The sequence below is a fragment of the Pseudophryne corroboree genome, chromosome 1, assembly GCF_028390025.1.
Source record: "Pseudophryne corroboree isolate aPseCor3 chromosome 1, aPseCor3.hap2, whole genome shotgun sequence".
NCBI lineage: Eukaryota > Metazoa > Chordata > Amphibia > Anura > Myobatrachidae > Pseudophryne > Pseudophryne corroboree.
In genome coordinates, this window is record NC_086444.1 from 748,483,679 (window position 1) to 748,507,970 (window position 24,292).

At 47.7% G+C, this 24,292-nt stretch overlaps 1 protein-coding gene across 3 annotated transcripts in view; it reads left to right on the forward strand.

Annotated features, from left to right (window-relative positions):
• The window catches only part of RCHY1 (ring finger and CHY zinc finger domain containing 1), a 146,946-nt gene extending 131,652 nt beyond the window's left edge, over nucleotides 1-15,294 (forward strand). For all 3 annotated transcript variants that reach the window (XM_063916761.1, XM_063916781.1, XM_063916770.1), the window contains one exon: nucleotides 8,263-15,294. In XM_063916761.1, the coding sequence (XP_063772831.1) occupies nucleotides 8,263-8,388 (126 nt within the window). In that variant the 3' untranslated portion in view covers nucleotides 8,389-15,294. The remainder of the gene's footprint in view (nucleotides 1-8,262) is intronic.
• Nucleotides 15,295-24,292: the final 8,998 nt, after the last annotated feature.

Sequence of the window (24,292 nt, forward strand, 5' to 3'; positions counted from 1 at the left end):
ACAGGCAGGGCGGAACGAAAAGCAGAGCGGCAATGGCCGAGGTGACGAAGATCCTCCTCTGAGCAGAAAGACATCTAAAGGCTCTGTCGGCGATTTTCATTCCGGGAGTAGACAACTGGGAAGCCGACTTCCTCAGCAGACACGATCTCCATCCAGGAGAGTGGGGCCTCCACCAAGAAGTCTTCGCAGAGGTGACAAATCTTTGGGGAGTTCCTCAAATAGACATGATGGCATCTCGTCTCAACAAGAAGCTTCAGAGATATTGTTCCAGGTCGAGAGACCCTCAAGCAATAGCGGTGGATGCGCTAGTGGCCCAGTGTGTTTTCCAGTCAGTGTATGTCTTCCTTCCACTTCTGCTGATCCCAAAAGTGCTCAGGATCATAAGAAGAACAAGGGTTCAAGCAATCTTCATTGCCCCAGACTGGCCAAGGAGGGCTTGGTACCCAGATCTTCAGGATTTGCTCATAGAAGATCCTTCGCCTCTTCCTCTTCGCGAGGACCTGCTGCGGCAGGGGCCGTGCGAGTATCACGACTTACCACGGCTACGTTTGACAGCGGGCTGTTGAGCGCCGGATCCTAGCCCGAAAGGGTATTCCCAATGAAGTCATCCCCACTCTTATTCAGGCCAGGAAAGGAGTAACGTTGAAACATTACCACCGTATTTGGAGAAAATATGTATCTTGGTGTGAATCCAAGAAGGCTCCTACGGAAAAGTTTGAGTTGGCACGTTTTCTCCATTTTCTGCAGGCTGGTGTGGAGGCGGGCCTTCGATTGGGATCAATCAAGGTCCAGATTTCGTCCTTGTCAGTGTTCTTTCAAAAACAATTGGCCTCTCTTCCAGAGGTTCAGACCTTCGTGAAAGGGGTTCTGCACATCCAGCCTCCATTTGTGCCTCCAGTGGCACCATGGGTCCTTAATGTGGTGTTGCAGTTCCTTCAATCGGGTTGGTTTGAGCCTCTACAAGAAATAGAGTTGAAGTTTCTCACTTGGAAAGTGGTGATGCTTTTGGCGTTGGCATCCGCAAGGCGGGTGTCTGAATTGGGGGCCTTGTCCCACAAGAGCCCTTACCTGATCTTCCATGAAGATAGGGCAGAGTTGAGAACTCGTCAACATTTTCTTCCAAAGGTGGTTTCGTCTTTCCACATAAACCAACCTATTGTGGTGCCAGTAGCTACTGACACGTTCACTGAGTCAAAGTCTCTAGATGTGGTTAGAGCTTTGAAGATTTATGTCGCTAGAACAGCTTGAATACGGAAAACGGAGGCTTTGTTTGTCCTGTATGCTCCCAACAAGATTGGGTGTCCTGCTTCCAAAAAGACTATTGCGCACTGGATCAGAGGTATGATTCAGCAAGCTCATTCTACAGCTGGATTGCTGTTACTGATGTCGGTGAAGGCCCATTCTACTAGGAAGGTGGGCTCCTCCTGGGCGGCTGCCCAGAGGGTCTCAGCATTACAACTTTGCCGAACAGCTACTTGGTCAGGGTCAAACACATTTGCAAAATTCTACAGGTTTGACACCTTGGCCGATGAGGACCTCAAGTTTGGTCAATCGGTGCTGCAGGGTCATCCGCACTCTCCCGACCGTACTGGAGCTTTGGTATAAACCCCATGGTCATGAAGTGGACCCCAGCATCCTCTAGGACGTATGAGAAAACAGGATTTTAATACCTTCCGGTAAATCCTTTTCTAGTCCGTAGAGGATGCTGGGCGCCCGTCCCAGTGCGTACTTTACCTGCAGTTTAGTTTTTTGAGTTACACAAGTTGTGTTATCTTAGGTTCAGCATGTTGCTGCAGTTGGTTCATGCCTGTTGGCGTGTGTTATGATGAATGCCATGTGTGCGGCATGGTTGAGGTGTGAGCTGGTATGTATCTCACCACTAGTATTAAAGTAAATCCTTTCCTCGAAATGTCCGTCTCCCTGGGCACAGTTCCTATAACTGAGGTCTGGAGGAGGGGCATAGAGGGAGGAGCCAGTTCACACCCATTGAAAAGTCTTAAGAGTGCCCATGGCTCCAGCGGAACCGTCTATACCCCATGGTCATGAAGTGGACCCCAGCATCCTCTACGGACTAGGAGAAAAGGATTTACCGGTAGGTATCAAAATCCTGTTGTTACAACATTTTGTTAAAAATCTGTTTCTCATATGTCCTTGAGGATGCTGGGGAAACCATAAGAACCATGGGGTATAGATGGGATCCGCAGGAGACATGGGCACTTTAAGACTTTGAATGGGTGTGAACTGGCTCCTCCCTCTATGCCCCTTCTCCAGACTCCAGTTTAGAATCTGGGCCCAGACAGACTGGATGCACACTGAGGAGCTCTACTGAGTTTCTCTGAAAATACTTTGTTAGGTTTTTTTATGTTCAGGGAGCACTGCTGGCAACAGTCTCCCTGCATCGTGGGACTTAGGGGAGAGAAGTCAGACCTACTTCTAGTGTGTTTAAAAGCTCTGCTTCTTGGCTACAGGACACCATTAGCTCCTGAGGGTTTCGAAAACTAGGTACGCCTATGGGTTCATTCCCAGAGCCCGCCGTCACCCCCCTTGCAGAGCCAGAAGTCTGAAGACAGGTGAGTAGAAGAAGATAAAAGACTTCAGTGACGGCTTCTGAGGTACCGCACAACGATCACGCTGCGCGCCATGCTCCCACACACAGCGGCACTACAGGGTGCAGGGTGCGCGGGGGGGGGGGGGAAGGCTTGGGCAGCATTAAAAACCTCTTTTGGGACTGGCAAAGTGCGATTGGAGTGCCTAGGCACTAAATCCTTACCCCCGCCAGTATAATTAGTTTGGAAAATAGCGGGCTGAAGCGCGCCATGAAGGGGGCGGGGCTTAGCCCTCACAGCTCTCATCAGCGCCATTTTCTCTTCACAGAGCTGCAGAGACGCTGGTCCTTCCTCACCACTGCTGTACAAGTAACAGGGTGCAAAATGGGAGGGGGGGGGGAGGGGGACACTGTAAATTTGGTGCTAAAATAAGTTATTATAAAAGCGCTGCCGGGTCTGAGGCATTATATTAAAGTTTCAGAACCGGAATAAGCGCTGCGTTGTGAGCTGCCAAACTCACTCTGTGTTTCTCTGACAGGCTTTACTGTGGGTCTGTCCCCTATTGGCCCAGTGTTTCTGTGGGTGTCGGTACACGTGTGTCGGCATGTCTGAGGTGGAGTGCTCTTCCCAGGGGAAGAAACGGCTGTGGGAGTGACCCTGTTGGCACTTCCGACTGATTGGGTAAATGTGTTGAATGCTTTGAATGCTAATGTGGCTCTTATTAATAAGAGGTTAGATAAATCTGAGTCTCAGAACCAGATATGGAAGAAACCTGTGGAGGATGTGTTATCACAGGTCCAGACCCCCTCTGGGTCACATAAACGTTCATTTGCTCAGTTGGCAGACACAGATACCGACACGGACAATGACTCCAGTGTCGACTATAGTGATACCAGATTAGACCCAAAATTGGCAAAGAGCATTCAGTACATGATTGTGGCAATAAAAGACGTGTTGCATATTACCGAGGACCCTGCTGTTCCTGATACTAGGGTCTGTATGTATAAGGGAAAGATACCTGAGGTAACGTTTACTCCCTCTCATGAACTGAATACCCTTTTTGAAAAAATGTGGGAAAATCCTGACAAAAAGTTTCTGATTCCCAAAAGGATTCAAATGGCGTATCCGTTCCCCTCTGGGGATAGAAAAAAGTGGGAGTCACCTCCCATTGTGGACAAGGCGCTATCACGGTTGTCTAAAAAGGTGGCTTTGCCGTCTCCTGACACGGCAGCCCTTAAGGATCCTGCGGATCGCAGACAGGAAAATACGTTAAAATCCATTTACGTCACCACAGGTACACTACTCAGACCAGCTATTGCATCTGCGTGGGTGAGTAGTGCTATCGAAAAGTGGGCAGATAACTTGTCATCTGATATAGATACCCTAGATAGGGATAACATCCTTTTAACGCTGGGTTATATCAGGGACGCTGCAGCCTACCTAAAGGAAGCGGCAAGAGATATTGGCTTTTTGGGCTCAAGGGCCAATACCATGGCAGTCTCAGCTAGAAGAGCATTATGGATTCATCAATGGAATGCTGATGCTGACTCTAAGAAAGCTATGGAGTCTCTACCGTATAAAGGTGGTGTATTGTTTGGTGAAGGTCTCGCTGATTTGGTATCTACGGCTACCGCGGGTAAGTCGTAATTTTTGCCTTATGTTCCTCCACAACAAAAGAAAGCTCACCACCTGCAGATGCAGTCCTTTTGGCCAAATAAATACAAAAAAGGCCGAGGTTATTCCTTCCTTGCTAATAGAGGAAGAGGAAAAGGTAAAAGATCTCCGACTGTGTCAGGTTCCCAGGAGCAGAAGTCCTCCCCGGCTTCTGCCAAATCCACCAAATGACGCTGGGGCTCCTCTGCGGGAGTCTGCACCGGTGGGGGCACGTCTCAAGCTCTTCAGTCAATTCTGGACTCGTTCGGCCCTAGACCCATGGATTTTAGAAATAATGTCCCAGAGCTTCAAGACGTTCCCCCTCAACGTTTTTTCAAATCAGCCTTACCAGCTTCTCTTCTGAACAGGGAGGTAGTATGCAATGCAATACAAAAGTTGTTTCTGAATCAAGTCATTGTTAGGGTTCCCCTGTCACAACAGGGAGAATGCTTTTATTCAAGCCTGTTTGTGGTCCCGAAGCCGGACGGCTCGGTCAGACCAATTCTGAACCTAAAGTCCCTCAATCTTTACCTAAGAAAATTCAAATTCAAGATGGAATCTCACCGAGCAGTGATCTCCAGTCTGGAGGAAGGGGAATTCATGGTGTCGGTCGACATAAAGGATGCCTACTTAAACGTCCCCATATATCCTCCGCATCAGGCTTACCTGAGGTTTGCTATTCAGGATTGTCATTACCAATTTCAGACGTTGCTGTTTGGTCTGTCCACGGCTCCGAGGATTTTCACCAAGGTAACAATTATCCCTTACCTGGACGATCTCCTTATAAAGGCGAGATCCAAAGACAAGCTGGAGCAGGACATTGCGCTCTCCCTGACAGTTCTGCAACAACATGGTTGGCTCCTAAACCTGCCGAAGTCACAGTTGAATCGGACGAAGCGACTGTTGTTTTTGGGAATGGTTCTGGACACGGAATTACAGAGAGTTTTTCTTCCAGAAGAGAAGGCTCTGGAAATTCAGAGTTTGGTCAAACAAATTCTGAAACCAGCGAGAGTATCAATTCATCAATGCACTCGGTTGCTGGGGAAGATGGTGGCAGCCTACGAGGCCATTCATTTTGGCAGATTCCATGCCAGAGTGTTTCAGTGGGACCTATTGGACAAGTGGTCTGGATCCCATCTGCACATGCACCGGAAAATAATCCTATCCTCCAAGACCAGAATCTCACTCCTGTGGTGGCTGCACAGCTCTCACATCCTAGAGGGACGCAGGTTCAGGATCCAGGACTGGATCCTAGTAACCACGGATGCGAGTCTCCGAGGCTGGGGAGCAGTCACACAGGGGGAAACCTTCCAGGGAAAATGGTCAAGCCAGGAAGTTTGTCTACACATAAACGTTCTGGAGTTGAGGGCCATTTACAACGGCCTTCTTCAAGCGGAACGTCTTCTGCGCAACCTGCCCGTCCTAATACAATCGGACAATATAACAGCAGTAGCGCACATAAACCGCCAGGGCGGAACAAAGAGCAGGGTGGCAATGGCAGAGACCACAAAAGTTCTCAGCTGGGCGGAAAGACATACAAGCGCTCTGTCAGCGATCTTCATTCCAGGAGTGGACAACTGGGAAGCAGACTTCCTCAGCAGACACGATCTCCATCCAGGAGAGTGGGGTCTTCATCAAGAGGTCTTCACAGAAGTGACAAATCTTTGGGGAATTCCTCAAATAGACATGATGGCGTCTCGCCTCAACAAGAAACTTCAGAGATATTGTTCCAGGTCGAGGGACCCTCAAGCAATAGCGGTGGACGCGCTGGTAACACCATGGGTCCTCCTGGCCAAGGAGGGCTTGGTATCCAGATCTTCCGGAATTACTCATAAGAGATCCCTGGCTTCTTCCTCTCCAAGAGGATCTGTTACAGCAGGGGCTGTGCGTGTATCACGACTTACCGCGGCTACGTTTGACGACTTGGCGGTTGAACGCCGGATCCTAGCCCGAAAGGGTATTCCCAGTGAAGTTATTCCCACACTGCTTCAGGCTATAAAAGGAGTTACGTCTAGACATTATCACCGTATTTGGAGAAAATATGTGTCTTGGTGTGAATCCAAGAAGACTTCTACGGAAGAATTTCAGCTAGTGCGTTTTCTCCATTTCCTGCAAGCAGGTGTGGATGCGGGCCTAACGTTAGGCTCGATTAAAGTACAAATTTCGGCCTTATCGGTTTTCTTTCAAAAACAATTGGCCTCCCTTCCAGAAGTTCAGACTTTCATGAAAGGAGTTTTGCTTGTCCAACCTCCATTTGTGCCCCCAGTGGCACCATGGGATCTTAACGTGGTGTTGCATTTCCTTCAATCACATTGGTTTGAACCTTTACAGAAGGTTCAATTGAAATTTCTCACTTGGAAAGTGGTCATGCTATTGGCCTTAGCATCCGCAAGGCAGGTGTCTGAGTTAGCGGCTTTGTCTCACAAGAGTCCTTATTTAATCTTCCATGAAGATAGAGCGGAGTTGAGGACTCGTCAACAATTTCTGCCGAAGGTGGTTTCATCGTTTCACATGAACCAGCCTATTGTGGTACCAGTGGCTACTGACGCCTGTCTGTATGCTGCCAACAAGATTGGAACGCCTGCTTCCAAGCAGACTATTGCGTGCTGGATCTGTAATACGATTCAGCATGCTCATTCTACGGCTGGATTGCGGTTACCGAAATCAGTGAAGGCCCACACTACCAGAAAGGTGGGCTCATCCTGGGCGGCTGCACGGGGTGTCTTGGCATTACAACTCTGCCGAGCAGCTACTTGGTCGGGTTCAAACACTTTTGCTAAATTTTACAAGTTTGATACCCTGGCTGATGAGGACCTCATGTTTGGTCAATCGGTGCTGCCGAGTCATCTGCACTCTCCCGCCCGTTCTAGATCCTTGGTATAAACCCCATGGTTCTTATGGTGTCCCCAGCATCCTCTAGGACGTATGAGAAAATAGCATTTTAATACCTACCGGTAAATCCTTTTCTCTTAGTCCGTAGAGGATGCTGGGCGCCCGTCCCTGTGCGGACTCTATCTGCAGTTATTAGTTATGTTTACACACGGGTTGTGTTATGTTATAGTCGGCCTGTTGCTGACGTTGTTCATGCCGTTGACTGGAGTTTTGTTAAATGCCATGTTGTACGGCGTGTTGAGGTGTGAGCTGGTATGTATCTCACCTTAGTTTAACAATAATTCCTTTCCTCGAAATGTCAGTCTCCCTGGGCACAGTTCCTATAACTAGAGTCTGGAGGAGGGGCATAGAGGGAGGAGCCAGTTCACACCCATTCAATGTCTTAAAGTGCCCATGTCTCCTGCGGATCCCGTCTATACCCCCATGGTTCTTATGGTGTCCCCAGCATCCTCTACGGACTAAGAGAAAAGGATTTACCGGTAGGTATTAAAATCCTATTTTCCCAATCTTCCTGTCTATTCCAGCAATATCTCACTTTATTCAGTACAGTACAGTACAGTGTAGTGTTCTGTGATGATTCCAAACAAAAAGCGGTACTAACTGGTTAATTAATATATAAGATTCAGTTAAATGATGGCATGACTACAATACATGGCATGCAAACTGACTAGCTGTTCTGTTGTCCCGGGATTGCCAAAGGGCATTTGAACACAAACTACTTTTTGTCATTTTTACATGTTAAATCCTATAATATTTGCCGTAGTTAATTCTAGCATAGGAGGGGCCTATGTACGAAGTCTTGGAGAGATATAAAGTACCAACCAACCAGCTCTTAACTGCCATGTTACAGGCCGTGTTTGAAAAATAACCATTGGAAGCTGGTTGGCTGGTATTTTATCTCTTTCCAAGGCTTAGTACATAGCATAGACCCCATAGTCCTTTCACCTCAGTAACACCTTACACATACAACATTAGTCCAGGAGATCAAATCAGTGTGGTCGTAATGATTCAGTAACTTTGTACTCTACGGTCTCTGAGATCGATTTTATTTTTCCACTGATGAATTTAAAAAAAACAAAAAACATATTTTTATTATGTACATTTGTAGGATAAGCTTGTCGTAATGTAATGCAACTTAGAATGCTTCTCTTATTTGTTTCAATACCCACAGATTCTCTGCAATGACTGCAGTGCCAGATCAACTGCACCATTCCACATTTTGGGAATGAAATGTGAAAGCTGTAACTCCTATAATACCACCCAAGAAGGAAAGCCTCTATCTCAGCCGCTGACTTAGGGGCCAAGATGACTGCATGTTTATATTGGAGGGATGAGTTGTGTATTGGGTTTGAACTCTGCTCCTCCCAGAACAATGAGACCACAGTCCATGAAGGAACAATTAAGCAGAATTTCTCAAACTTTGTTCCGAGTGTGGCATGTTTGGTCGGCAGTTATCATGTCAACATGCATGAGGTTTACATGAGAATGTCAACATGCCTAGCACGAATGATATGTTGACATACTAAACTGTCTATAAACGGTCCCTGGTGGGCTTGTGAGGTCTTACCATCTCCCGGTGACAGCGACGCGTCCAGCGTCGTGTTCTGTGTCTTGGCGGTAATGTGAGAAGCAGATCCGGCTGTGATATCTGTGCAGCGACGTACCCTGTGAGTATTCTCCCCCCTATCCCAAACCCTAACTTTCTCTTACATCCTAGAGGATTCTGGGGTCCACATTAGTACCATGGGGGTATAGACGGGTCCATTTGGAGCCATGAGCACTTAAAGAATTTGATGGTGTGGGCTGGCTCCTCCCTCTATGCTCCTCCTACCAGACTCAGTTTAGAAAATGTGCCCGGTGGAGCTGGTCACGCTTATGGAAGCTCCTGAAGAGTTTTCTGCATTTATTTTCTATTTTATTATTTTCAGGCAGGTCTGGTTGGCACCAGACTGCCTGCTTTGTGGGACTTAGGTGGGGGAAACTGCCCAACCTCCCTAAAATTGGTTCCGGTATGAAAGATAGATAGTGTCTAGTTAGATAGTCAATAGATAGACACCATATGTTAGACAGACATTAGGTCGACATGGTAAAAAGGTCGACATGAAAAGGGTCGACAGGTCAACAGGGTCAAAAGGTCGACATGAAAAAGGTAGACACCATGTTTTTTTCATTTTTGTGGTTTGTGTGGTTGTCATCTGGGACCCCCAATTGTATAAAGGTATACCCTCGCGCGGCTCGCTGCGCTCGCCATGCTTCGGGCACGGTGGCTCGCTGCGCTCGCCACAAGGTTTATAACCAACTCTATGCCGACATGGATAGAGAAAGTATGAAATAGTCCAAAAACATGTTACATAAAAAAAACCTTTGTCTATCTTTTTTGTCGACCATTTTTATGTCGACCTTTTGATCTGTCGACCTTTTTCAGATCGACCTTTTGACCCTGTCGACCTAATTTCTGTCTAACATATGGTGTCTATTGACTGTCTAACTAGACACTGTCTATCTGTCAAACGGATACCCCTAAAATTAATGGTCCCGTTCGCTGCTGACAGGACACTGAGCTCCTGGGGGTCCTATTCGCAAGCCCCACCACGGCAAGCGTACAAACCTGCAGCACGCCGACGCCACCCCTAACAGAGCCAGAAGACTGAAAAGTGGTGAGTAGGTGGCCGGCGTCCCGGTAAGTCGATCGCCGGCTGTAATGGCGGCATAAGGGTAGGAGCGCAGCGCTGCATGCACGCTGCACTCCAGGCTTCAGATGCACGGCGTGACCGCTGTGATGGGCGGCTGGAGCCACTACTATTACCCACAAACTGGCATACTTTACAGGGGTTTTAACCCACTGTAGACTTTATTGTGCACCTCAGCCAGTATAAAACCCGGGAATACCGCGCACCATTATGGGGGCGGGGCCTTCACTATGAGCGGACCCAGCAGCTCACCAGCGCCATTTTCCCATCTACAGCTTCCGCAGGCAGCCTGACAGGGAAGCACAGCTCCTCAACAAGGACTCCAGAGCACCTCAGCGGTACCAGGGGGTCATAGCGTGGCGGTGGGGGGTAATATTTTGTTGTACTAAGCCCTATTAGGGTACTTAGTTTGCGACCCAGCTAAGTTTTTATATTTTAGCTATAGGGGCGCTGTGTGGCTGGCTCCAATATACTGTCTCTCCCTAGAAGGGCTCTGTGTGGGTTAACTGTGCTTTTAACCTATTCCTCACTGTGTGTGTGTGTGTGTGTGTGTGTGTGTGTGTGTGTGTGTGTTCTTTTACATTTATCATGTCAAAGGAGTGTGTATCATGCACAGCAGATTGCTTTTCTCAAACTGGGGGATCTCTACAGTGTACCCAGGATAGTACACATTTTCAGGCTAGTGGACCAGAACCAGTATGGTTAGATTCATTAAAAGGGATGATTTCAAATATTTCAAACAAATTATCCCAAAATGAAAAGGAGACGTAGTATTTAAGGCAATCTGTAGATGACCCGATGAATAGAAATTCAATGGTTATTCCAGCGTCTCAGACCCCTGCTATTTGTCCATAGAAGCGTACTCTGGCCCAAATTATGCAGGCTGATACCGATGATAATGATGTATCAGATCCAGAGGAGGGTGAAGTGGACTCGGTAGGGGGGGGTGCAGCTTTATCACAGTGGATACAGGCCCTGATAGAAGCTATTAGAGATGTCCTGCACATTCCTGATAAGGTGTCAGAGGACGAGGAGGAATCTTATTTTAATGTAAAAAATAAATCCTCAGCTACTTTCCCTGCATCTAAGGAATTAAATTCCCTATTTGAAGCAACTTGTGTGAATCCTGACAAGAAGTTTCAGGTCCCAAAAAGGCTACTCGCATCCTTCCCGTTTCCTCAGGATGACAGAAAGAAATGGGAAAACCCACCGATAGTTGATGCATCGGTTTCTAGGCTGTCACGTAAGATAGTTTTACCTGTTCCTGGGGCAGCTTCCTTGAAGGATTCTGCAGACCGCAAGATTGAGACTACTCTCAAATCCCTGTACACAGCTTTGGGAGTGGCCCAGAGACCCACTATAGCTTGTGCGTGGATCTCTAGGGCCGTTGCAAAATGGTCAGGTAATCTAATTGACGGGTTAGATTCCTTATCCAGGGGAAAGATAATTTTACTCCTTCAGCATATACAGGATTCGGCTAACTTTATGTTGGAGGCCATAAAGGAAATTGGTTTACTCAATGCACGCTCCACTGCTATGGCAGTATCGGCACGCAGGGGCTTGTGGCTACGCCAGTGGACTGCGGGCGCGGATTCCAGGAAAGGCATGGAAAGCCTACCTTTCACAGGGGAAGCCCTTTTTGGAGATGAACTGGATACGTGGATATCCAAGGCTACGGCGGGTAAGTCTACATACCTTCCTTCCGCAGCTCCCCCGGCTAGAAAATCCTGCACTGCTCCAACTCTGCAGTCCTTTCGGACAGCGAAGATTAAGAACAAGACCAAGGGTTCTTCTACAGCCTTCAAAGGCAATAGAGGGAAACCCAAAAAAACAGCAACTGCAGGTTCACAGGAACAGAACTCCGGTTCTGCTTCCTCTAAGCCTTCAGCATGATTGTGGACCGCACTGCCTGGAAGACAGGCAGGTGGGAGCCCGTTTGAGATTCTTCAGTCACAGATGGGCATATAAATCTTATAATCCAGTGCTACAGACTGGAGTTTCAAGAACTCCCACCTCACAGATTCTTCAAATCAGGCTTACCAGCCTCTCAAGAAGCATATATGACTTTACAGGAAGCAATTCAAAAACTGGTATGGACTCAGGTCATTGTTCCAGTTCCACTACAGCTGCAAAGCCAGGGTTATTATTCCAACTAGTTTGTGGTTCCAAAGCCGGACGGTTCGGTTAGGCCCATTTTAAATCTCATGTTGTTGAACACCTACGGGTTCAGGATGGTGTCTGAGAGCGGTGATTTCATGTCTGGAAGAGGGGGAATTCTTGGTGTCTCTGGATATCATATCTTCATATTCCGATTTGGCCGCCTCATCAGGCTTATCTGAGGTTTGTATTACAAGACTGTCACTACCAGTTCCAGGCCCTGCCATTTGGCCTCTCCATGGCATCGATGGTGTTCACCAAGGTAATGGCAGAGATGATGTTTCTCCTCCGCAAACAGGGAGTGAACATAATTCCGTATCTGGACGATCTGCTGATAAAAGCACCTTCCAGGGAGAGGTTGTTAGACAGCGTTGCCCTCTCAACCCTTCTACTCCAGGATCACAGGTGGATTCTGAACCTACCAAAAGCTCATCTGGAACCAACACGGAGACTCCATTCCTGGGGATGATACTGGATACGGAGGCACAGAAGGTATTCCTTCCGTTGGAAAAGGCATTGGTGATCCAGTCGATGGTGTGGGATATTCTAAGGAAAACCCGGATGTCGGTGCATCTATGCATTCGCCTTCTGGGAAAGATGATGGCCGCTTACAAGGCGCTGCAGTACGGAAGGTTCCACACAAGGCCCTTCCAGCTAGATCTGTTGGACAAATGGTCCGGATCGCATCTTCACATGCACCAGTGGATCCATCTCTTGCCAAAAGCCAGGATTTCTCTTCTGTGATAGCTTCAGACTTCTCATCTGACTGAAGGCTGGAGGTTCGGGATTCAAAATTGGATTCTGCTAACCACAGACACAAGCCTCAGAGGTTGGGGAGCAGTCACCCAGGGGGAACAGTTCCAAGGAAAATGGTCAAGTCAGGGAGCCATTCTTCCGATCAACGTTCTGGACCTAAGAGCCATATACAACGCCCTTCTACAGGCATCTCATCATCTTCAAGATCAGGCCATTCAGGTTCAGTTGAACAATGTGACGGCAGTAACGTACATAAACCGACAAGGCGGAACGAAGAGCAGAGCAGCAATGTCAGAGGTAACAAGGATTCTTCTCTGGGCAGAAAGACACGCTCTCGCGTTGTCAGCGATCTTCATTCCGGGAGTAGACAACTGGGAAGCAAACTTCCTCAGCAGACATGACCTCCACCCGGGAGAGTGGGGCCTTGACCCGGAGGTGGGGAATGCCACAAATCGACATGATGGCCTCTCGCCTCAACAAGAAGCTCAAGCGGTATTGTTCCAGGTCGAGGGACCCCGTGTTCAAAGTCTGTACAGGCCCACTCTACTAGGTCGGCTGCCCGGGATGTCTCAGCTTTGCCGAGCAGCTACTTTGTCAGGTTTGAACACGTTTGCGAAGTTCTACAAGTTCGATACTTTGGCCTCTGAGGACCTTCAGTTTGGTCAATCAGTTCTGCAGGAACCTCAGCACTCTCCCACCTGGTTTGGGAGCTTTGGTACATCCCCATGGTATTATTGTGGACCCCAGTATCCTCTAGGACGTAAAAAAGAGAAAATAGAATCTTAATTACCTACCGGTAAATCCTTTTCTCGTAGTCCGTAGAGGATACTGGGCACCCGTCCAGCGCTTCGTTTCTTCCTGCACTGTTACTTGGTTAAGTATTGTTGGTTCAGCTGTTGCTGTTCCTGGTAAAGTTTGGTTAGCTTGGCTTTCCTCTAGTTTGTATGTGCTGGTTCGGAATCTCACCACTATCCTTTTATATCCTTCTCTCAAAGTATGTATGTCTCCTCGGGCACAGTTTCCTAGACTGAGTCTGGTAGGAGGGGCATAGAGGGAGGAGCCATTCCACACTATGAAATTCTTAAAGTGCCCATGGCTCCTAGTGGACCCGTCTATACCCCATGGTACTAATGTGGACCCAAGTATCCTCTACGGACTACGAGAAAAGGATTTATCAGTAGGTAATTAAAATCCTATTTTCCCACTAGTGCATAATTTTACCCCTAACGTTTAGCGTTCTGAGCATGTTGGCAGTTCACTCATATTCACAGGTAACTGTCGACCATGTTACTGGAAAACCTTGTTTCCATAGGTATCTCTCACAGTTACCATTATATACAAAGGTATAGGCTTGTCTACATATGTTTCTAGACTAGAGCTTCTAGTATGTAGATCTTAGTGTTTTGACTGGAGCCATTGCAGGGAGAAGTTAAAAAATAGGTTTATGTTGGGTCTGAAGTTTTATATTAGGCCTGTGTTTAGCAGGACAGCACTAGGATAAACATAACCAACAAAACAAGAACAGTAAAAGGATACATACCAGAGTGTATCAGGAGTACATTTAAATTAGATGAACAGTGCAATAGTGTTGTACACCATTGGCCGCTAATCGTGCTGCGCTTCTATTGCCTTACAATGGATTATACAGGGTGTTCATGTTTTATTCCAGTTTACTTTGATCTCCTCGGTATGCTCTTGATTGTATCCGCTGTCTAATCAAAACATGATCATCTATATGTCATTTACAACTTTAACAATATATATTTCACCATTGTTAATTTGAAATTGACTTTTGCAAAGTGTCGATAAAGCATGCCCTGTAATAAAAAGAATACATTAGTGCATTGTTTTGGATTTCGGAGGCACTGTCCTCTATCGGGCCCTATGTTGGTATCTTGTAGATGTGCCACTAAAAGAATTCCATCCTTTCACACGGGTTGGGTAGGGTTTACCGGCGCTGGGGATCCTGGTGGTCAGCATACCGACTGTGGGATCCTGGCTGCAGAATGCCGATGGGGGGGTGGGAGCGCGAGTGCAACAAAGCCCCTTGCGGGCTCGGTGCGCTTGCCACAGGTTCTATTCCCACTCTATATGGGTTTCGTGGACACCCACGAGTGGGAATAGTCCCTGTTAGTCGGCATGCCGACTGTCGGGATTTAGAGGTTGCGAGATGTAGCCGTCGGTATTGTGAGCGGCAGTCTCCTGACTGCTGGTCACATAACTACATCCCTTTCACACAGATATTTTTGCTGCAGCATGACTTCTAGGCAAACCAACATCTGGGAAATTAGTAATTGATTGGGCTTGTTAGTACTGTCTGGGTAAACTTTTAGGGGGTCTTTGGAGATCACACTGCTTTAATATTTGGTGCTTTGCCAGTGTATTAGTTAAATACCGACACATTCTTATAATGACTTTTGCTTCTTTGGTTTAGATTAAAAAAATATATATATATTATTTGTTCTCTAGTACAAAGAAAAAAAATTCAGTGTTCCTTCTGTGGTTTATTTCCTACTGCAGAATGTCACTTGAGACTGTAATGCAAAGATTTATTTTCTTTGTTAAGCTTCCTTTATAGTAAATATTTATTCTGGAAAACATCTTGTGTGTTTCTTTATTGACTTGTTTTGATTACCATTTCTTCATATATTTTTTATAATGTGAATTCGGAACATCGAAAACGATGTATCTTTCATTTATTAGGACATTATTCCATACTAGCCTTACCTTGGTCATTTCTTATAAGGTTGGAGTACTAAGTTCTATCCTAATGTTGGTTCCTCTTAGAAAAATCGGGACTAACTTGTTAATGCAATAGACATAAACTGCTTGGTTTTGCACCTTAAGGCCAGTACTCACGGCCCGATTTGGGAGAGATGTGTGCTGAGCGAACCGCTCAGCACACATCTCTCCCGGCGCTCAGCACAGCGCGATCTGTGCTGAGCGTGCGGGGGGAGACGGGGGGGCCGCTCATTTCACCCAGCGGGTGAAGTGAGAGACCTGCTAGATTGGCCTGCATGCAGGCCAATCTAGCAGCAGCGATAGCGATGTGCGGGGCCGCGCATCGCTATCGCTGAGGGGGCTACACACGAAGCGATGTTGCTGAAAATCTAAGCAATCTAGTCAGATTGCTTAGATTATCGCTCCGTGTGTACCCCCTTTAGAGGATAATAGTTCATGTTTTCTATTGTATGTTTATTTTCCTGTTAATTTATGTGGTGGTGGTGGTGGTGATAATTCCTTGCATTACTAGACATTTGCCATTCATGAAGGAGTCAGAATCAAAGTTTTGGCCTACTGCCTCTACAGCACTTTGGTTATGCATGTTGTGGCTGATTTATGTATAAGTGATGTATTGGATATTCCCAGGTCAGGATGTGTGTGACAGATGTACATATGTGCTTCTGATTTACCTACAGTCTCGGGTCAGTGAGTGTGTGTGTTCCTGACAACTGTATGCAGGGCTGTAACTAGGTGTGTGTGGAGTGTGCCACTGCACATGGTGATGCAGGTTCGGGGGCGCTGTCAATTATTTGTTTTAATTACTTTCACTTGCAGCCCTTCCCCCCCCCCCCCTTTTTTTTTTGAAACCCAGCATCTCCTGACCGATTCCGTCTCCTACCCCAAACTCTATGCAACATTCACGAATTTAACTTGAGAGGTCATACTGTCCTTCATTATTCAAGATGCTGACATACCCCGGACTTGAACCCGTTGCCTGTGGCATTGCAGTCACGCTCTTTTCATTGAGCTATTTGCCCTTGCATAGAAAGGTTAGAGAATTCTAACTATTTGAAGCTTACTTTGTGAAAATATGATCAGCATTGCAGCTGAGCAGATCTCTGTAGAGTGTAGCTGCAAGGGATTGGATGTTTAGCTTCACACTACATAGCTCTGCGCAATTGCAGTACTGATTTTTTCTCTAACGTCCTAGTGGATGCTGGGGACTCCGTAAGGACCATGGGGAATAGACAGGCTCCGCAGGAGACTGGGCACTCTAAGAAAGAATTAGGACTACTGGTGTGCACTGGCTCCTCCCTCTATGCCCCTCCTCCAGACCTCAGTTAGAATCTGTGCCCGGACGGAGCTGGGTGCATTTTAGTGAGCTCTCCTGAGCTTGCTAATAAGAAAGTATTTTAGTTAGGTTTTTTTATTTTCAGAGAGCTTCTGCTGGCAACAGACTCTCTGCTACGTGGGACTGAGGGGAGAGAAGCAAACCTACTAACTGCGGCTAGGTTGCGCTTCTTAGGCTACTGGACACCATTAGCTCCAGAGGGATCGAGCACAGGAACTTAACCTTGGTCGTCCGTTCCCGGAGCCGCGCTGCCGTCCCCCTCGCAGAGCCAGAAGACAGAAGCCGGCGAGTGAAGCAAGAAGACGTCAAAATCGGCGGCAGAAGACTCCTGTCTTCATATGAGGTAGCGCACAGCACTGCAGCTGTGCGCCATTGCTCCCACATTACACCCACACACTCCGGTCACTGTAGGGTGCAGGGCGCAGGGGGGGCGCCCTGGGCAGCAATTGAGTACCTCCTGGCAGAATAGGGCATATATACAGCTGGGCACTGTATATATGCATGAGCCCCCGCCATTATTTTTACACAAAATCGCGGGACAGAAGCCCGCCACTGAGGGGACGGGGCTTCTTCCTTAGCACTCACCAGCGCCATTTTCTCTCCACAGCTCCGCTGAGAGGAAGCTCCCCAGGCTCTCCCCTGCAGAAGCACGATAGAAGAGGGTGAAAAAGAGAGGGGGGGCACATAAATTTGGCGTAAAAACAATATATACAGCAGCTACTGGGTTAACACTAAGTTACTGTGTGATTCCTGGGTCATATAGCGCTGGGGTGTATGCTGGCATACTCTCTCTCTGTCTCTCCAAAGGGCCTTGTGGGGGAACTGTCTTCAAATAGAGCATCCCCTGTGTGTGTGGTGTGTCGGTACGTGTGTGTCGACATGTCTGAGGTAAAAGGCTCCCCTAAGGAGGAGATGGAGCTAATATGTGTGTGAGAGGGTGTCTCCGTCGACAACGCCGACACCTGTTTGGATATGTGTAAGTGCTAAGGTGAATTTATTGCACAAAAGATTAGAGAACAGACAATCTACCCATGTCTGTCCCTATGGCGCAGTGACCTTCAGAGTCTCACAATGCTCACTATCCAAAATAATAAACACTGATATCGACACGGAGTTTGACTCCAGTGTCGACTACGATAATGCAAAGTTACAGCCAAAATGGCAGAAAAGTATTCAATATATGATTATTGTAATAAAAGATGATTTGCATCTCACTGATGGCTCATTTGTCCCTGACACAAGGGTACACATGTTTAAGGGGAAGAAAGCTGAGGTAAATTTCCCTCCTCTCATGAGGAAAAAGAGCGGGAATCTCCAGACAAGAGACTGCAGCTTCCCACAAAGAATTCTCAGACAGTATCCTTTCCCCACTAGGGCCAGGATGTGATGGGAATCTTCCCCTAAGGTGTCACGTTTGCCCAGAAGGTAGCCCTAGCTATTCTGAGGGATCCTGCAGATAGCGTGCACATTCTGGTACACTACTCAGACCGGCGATTGTGTCGGCATGGGTTTATAGCGCTGTGGCGGCGTGGACAAGTACCTTATCAGCAGAAATTGAGACCCTAGTAGGTATATATATATATATATATATATATATATATAGAGAGAGATATATATATATATGTATATAGAGATATATATATATATATATATATATATATATATTAAAGATGCTGTCTTAAGAGATATATATAATCAAACATGCCCAAAGAGACATGAGTATACTGGGTCCTAGAGTCAAAGCTATATCGATTTCTGCTTGACGTGTCCTGTAGCATATGTAATGGACAGATGATGCCAACTTAAGTGGCATATGGAAGGCTGAGGATTGTGTGGAGAAGTGTTCTCGGACCTGGTCTCCACGGCTATAGCTGGTAATTCTGATATTTTGCCTTATATTCCTGCACAGCCTAGGAAAGCACGTTATTATCAAATGCAGCTTTTCGAACAAAGAAACAAGAAAGTCCGAGGTGCGTCCTTTCTTGCCAGAGGAAAGAAGCTGCACAACACAGCTAGTTCCCAGGAATAGAAGTCCTCCCCGGCTTCTATGGAAATCCACCGCATGTCGCTGGGGCTCCACAGGCGGAGCTAGGCCCGGTGGGGGCACGCTTTCGTAAGTTCAGCCACAAGTGGGTTCACTCCCTGTTAGATCCCTGGGCAATAGATAGTATCTCAGGGATACAAGCTGGACTTTGAGAAGATGCCTCCTCACTGACGGCCCTGCCGGCTTCCCCCCACGAGAGGGAAACAGGGTTAACTGCAATTCATAAATTGTATCTTCAACAGGTGGTGGTCAAGGTTCCCCTCCTTCGACAAGGAGGGGGTTATTATTCGACCATGTGGTAGTCCCGAAACCAGACAGTTCGGTCAGACCCATATTGAATTTAAAATCCCTGAACATATACCTAAAAAGGTTCAAGTTCAAGATGGAATCGCTAAAGCAGTCATTGCAAGCCTGAAAAGGGGGAGATTTTATGGTAAATCCACCTCATCAGGCGTACCTCAGAATTGCGGTACGGGATTGTCATTACCAATTTCAGACGTTGCCGGTTGGTCTCTCCAAGGCCCCGAGAATATTCACCAAGGTAATGGCGGAAATTATGGTGCTCCTGCGGAAGCAAGGTGTCACTATTATCACGTACTTGGTCGATCTCCTCATAAAAGCGAGATCAAGAGAGCAGTTGCTGAACAGCATATCACTTTCTCTGGAAGTGTAACGGCAACACGGCTGGATTCTATGTAATCCAAAGTCGCAGTTCGTTCCTACAGCTCATCTGCCTCTTCTAGGCATGATCCTAGACACAGACCAGAAAAGGGTTTATCTCCCGATAGAGAGAGCTCAGGAGCTCGTGACACTGGTCAGAAATCTATTAAAACCAAAACAGGTGTCAGTGCATCACTGCACTCGAGTCCTGGGAAGGATGGTGGCATCATACGAGGCCATTCCCTTCGGCAGGTTCCATGCGAGGACCTTCCAATGGGACGTACTGGACAAGTGGTCCGGATCACATCTTCAGATGCATCGGTTAATCACCCTATCCCCCAGGGCCAGGGTGTCTCTCCTGTGGTGGCTGCAGAGTGCTCACCTTCTTGAAGGTCGCAGATTCGGCATTCAGGACGGGGTCCTGGTGACCACGGATGCAAGCCTCCGAGGGTGGGGGGCAGTCACACAGGGAAGAAATTTCCAAGGGCGGTGGTCAAGTCAGGAGACTTGCCTTCACATCAATATCCTGGAATTAAGGGCCATATGCAACGCCCTAAGTCAAGCGGAGAACCTGCTTCGCGACAAATCGGTGCTGATTCAGTCAGACAACATCACAGCAGTGGCTCATGTGAACCGCCAAGGCGGCACAAGGAGCAGAGTGGCGATGGCGGAAGCCACCAGAATTCTTCGCTGGGCGGAGAGTCACGTAAGAGCACTGTCAGCAGTGTTCATTCCGGGAGTGGACAACTGGGAAGCAGACTTCCTCAGCTGGCACGACCTCCACACGGGAGAGTGGGGACTTCATAAAGAAGTCTTCACGCAGATTGCAAGGCGGTGGGAACTGCCACAGGTGGACATGATGGCATCCCGCCTCAACAAAAAGCTACAGAGATGTTGCGCCAGGTCAAGAGACCCTCAGGCGATTGCTGTATACGCATTAGTGACACAGTGGGTGTTCAAGTCGGTTTATGTGTTTCCTCCTCTTCCTCTCGTAACAAAGGTGCTGAGAATCATAGGAAAAGGAGGAGTGAGAACAATACTCATTGTTCCGGATTGGCCAAGAAGGACTTGGTATCCAGATCTGCAAGAAATGCTCACAGAGGACCTATAGCCTCTGCCTCTCAGACAGGACTTGTTGCAGCAGGGGCCCTGTCTGTTCCAAGACTTACCGCGGCTGCGTTTGTTGGCATGGCGGTTGAACGCCGGATCCTGGCAGAAAAAGGCATTCCGGATGAGGTTATTCCTACACTGATAAAGGCTAGGAAGGAGGTGAAGGCTAAACATTATCACCGTATATGGCGGAAAAAGTGTTGCTTGGTGTGAGGCCAGGAATGCCCCTACGGAGGAATTCCAGCTGGGCCGTTTCCTTCACTTCCTACAGTCGGGAGTGACATTGGGCCTGAAATTGGGTTCCATTAGGGTCCAGGTTTCGGCCCTATCCATTTTCTTTCAAAAAGAACTGACTTCTCTTCCTGAAGTCCAGACGTTGTATAGGGAGTGCTGCATATTCAGCCCCCTTTTGTGCCACCAGTGGCACCTTGGGATCTTAACGTGGTGTTGAGTTTCTTGAAATCTCACTGGTTTGAGCTACTTAAGACTGTGGAGCTAAAGTATCTCACGTGGAAAGTGGTCATGCTATTGGCCTTAGCTTCGGCTAGGCGTGTGTCAGAATTGGCGGCTTTGTCATGTAAAAGCCCCTATCTGGTTTTCCATATGGACAGGGCAGAATTACGGACTCGTCATCTTTTCATTTGAACCAACCTATTGTGGTGCCTGCGGCTACTCGTGACTTGGAGGATGTAGTCAGGGCTTTGAAGATTTATGTAGCCAGAACGGCTGGAGTCAGGAAAACTGACTCGCTGTTTATCCTGTATGCATCCAACAAGCTGGGTGCTCCTGCTTCAGAGCAAACTATTGCTCGCTGGATCTGTAACACGATTCAGCAGGCTCATTCTGCGGCTGGATTGCCGCATCCAAAATCCGTAAAAGCCCATTCCACAAGGAAAGTGGACTCTTCTTGGGCGGCTGCCCGAGGGGTCTCGGCATTACAGCTTTGCCGAGCAGCTACTTGGTCGGGTTCAAACACTTTTGCAAAATTCTACAAGTTTGATACCCTGGCTGAGGAGGACCTTGTGTTTGCCCATTCGGTGCTGCAGAGTCATCCGCACTCTCCTGCCCGTTTGGGAGCTTTGGTATAATCCGCATGGTCCTTACGGAGTCCCCAGCATCCACTAGGACCTTAGAGAAAATAAGATTTTACTCACCGGTAAATCTATTTCTCGTAGTCCGTAGTGGATGCTGGGCGCCCGTCCCAAGTGCGGACTTCTTCTGCAATAAGTGTATATAGTTATTGCTCAATAAAGGGTTATGTTGTGTTGGCATCCGTTTGTTTGATGCTCTGTTGTTGTTCATACTGTTAACTGGGTATGTTATAACAAGTTATACGGTGTGATTGGTGTGGCTGGTATGAGTCTTACCCTGGATTCCTAAATCCTTTCCTTGTAATGTCAGCTCTTCCGGGCACAGTTTCCTTAACTGAGGTCTGGAGGAGGGGCATAGAGGGAGGAGCCAGTGCACACCAGTAGTCCTAATTCTTTCTTAGAGTGCCCAGTCTCCTGCGGAGCCCGTCTATTCCCCATGGTCCTTACGGAGTCCCCAGCATCCACTACGGACTACGAGAAATAGATTTACCGGTGAGTAAAATCTTATATTGTACAATGTACAAGTAGCTTCATATAATTCTCATAGTTTTTACGCAGGATGAAATAGCTTAACAAGTAGGGTGTTTAACTAGAATGCAACAGGTTATAGATTTGAATCCTTTGTATGGCAACAAAATGAAGTGTTATTTCATAGAGGGTGTTATAACTGAATAACAACAAGCTCTCAAGTTCAGTGCATGAATGTGGTTTAAAGAGAATTTGTGCCCAAAATCTATGGGGCATCATAGTATGGGCTTTCTCTGGGATCAATTTTGCCATGCCCCTTCCCCACTAGGCATGCGCCCTCCATTTGGGAAAATGGAGGTGCGAGGGGGGGGGGGGGGGGGGGGGGGCACCAATCTTCTGTCTGGCACAGGACATGAAACCAAAAAGTGTGGTTGTGGATGTCTGTGTACAGTATATGTGTGTTGCATAGTTACAGGTCAGTGTTTGTGTAAAAGTGCTCATACACTAGACGACCTGGTAACGATGCATTCTCGTTAACTATTTCCCTTGAACTCACCCAGCAGCTCCCCCCGGCAGTCCTGAGCAAACAATATTTCTCTATCGTCCTAGTGGATGCTGGGGTTCCTGAAAGGACCATGGGGAATAGCGGCTCCGCAGGAGACAGGGCACAAAAAGTAAAGCTTTCCGATCAGGTGGTGTGCACTGGCTCCTCCCCCTATGACCCTCCTCCAAGCCTCAGTTAGATTTTTGTGCCCGGCCGAGAAGGGTGCAATCTAGGTGGCTCTCCTAAAGAGCTGCTTAGAGAAAGTTTAGCTTAGGTTTTTTATTTTACAGTGAGTCCTGCTGGCAACAGGATCACTGCAACGAGGGACTTAGGGGAGAAGAAGTGAACTCACCTGCGTGCAGGATGGATTGGCTTCTTGGCTACTGGACATCAGCTCCAGAGGGACGATCACAGGTACAGCCTGGATGGTCACCGGAGCCTCGCCGCCGGCCCCCTTGCAGATGCTGAAACATGAAGAGGTCCAGAATCGGCGGCAGAAGACTCCTCAGTCTTCTAAAGGTAGCGCACAGCACTGCAGCTGTGCGCCATTTTCCTCTCAGCACACTTCACACGGCAGTCACTGAGGGTGCAGGGCGCTGGGAGGGGAGCGCCCTGGGAGGCAAATGAAAACCTATTTGGCTAAAAAAATACCTCACATATAGCTTCCGGGGGCTATATGGAGATATTTAACCCCTGCCAGAATACACTAAAGAGCGGGAGACGAGCCCGCCGAAAAAGGGGCGGGGCCTATCTCCTCAGCACACAGCGCCATTTTCCTTACACAGCTCCGCTGGTCAGGACGGCTCCCAGGTCTCTCCCCTGCACTGCACTACAGAAACAGGGTAAAACAAGAGAGGGGGGGCAAAATAGTGGCAAAAATTATATTATAAAAGCAGCTATACAGGGAGCACTTATTATAAGGCTATCCCTGTCATATATAGCGCTTTTGGTGTGTGCTGGCAAACTCTCCCTCTGTCTCCCCAAAGGGCTAGTGGGGTCCTGTCTTCGTTAAGAGCATTCCCTGTGTGTCTGCTGTGTGTCGGTACGTGTGTGTCGACATGTATGAGGACGATATTGGTGTGGAGGCGGAGCAATTGCCAAATATGGGGATGTCACCTCCTAGGGGGTCGACACCAGAATGGATGCCTTTATTTATGGAATTACGGGATAGTGTCAACACGCTAAAGCAGTCGTTTGACGACATGAGACGGCCGGACAATCAGTTAGTGCCTGTCCAGGCGCCTCAAACACCGTCAGGGGCTGTAAAACGCCCTTTGCCTCAGTCGGTCGACACAGACCCAGACACAGGCACTGATTCCAGTGGCGACGGTGACGAATCAACCGTATTTTCCAGTAGGGCCACACGTTATATGATTTTGGCAATGAAGGAGGCGTTACATTTAGCTGATACTACAGGTACCACTAAACAGGGTATTATGTGGGGTGTGAAAAAACTACCTATAGTTTTTCCTGAATCAGAAGAACTAAATGATGTATGTGATGAAGCGTGGGTTGCCCCCGATAAAAAGATGCTAATTTCAAAGAAGTTATTGGCTTTATACCCTTTCCCGCCAGAGGTTAGGGCGCGCTGGGAAACACCTCCTAG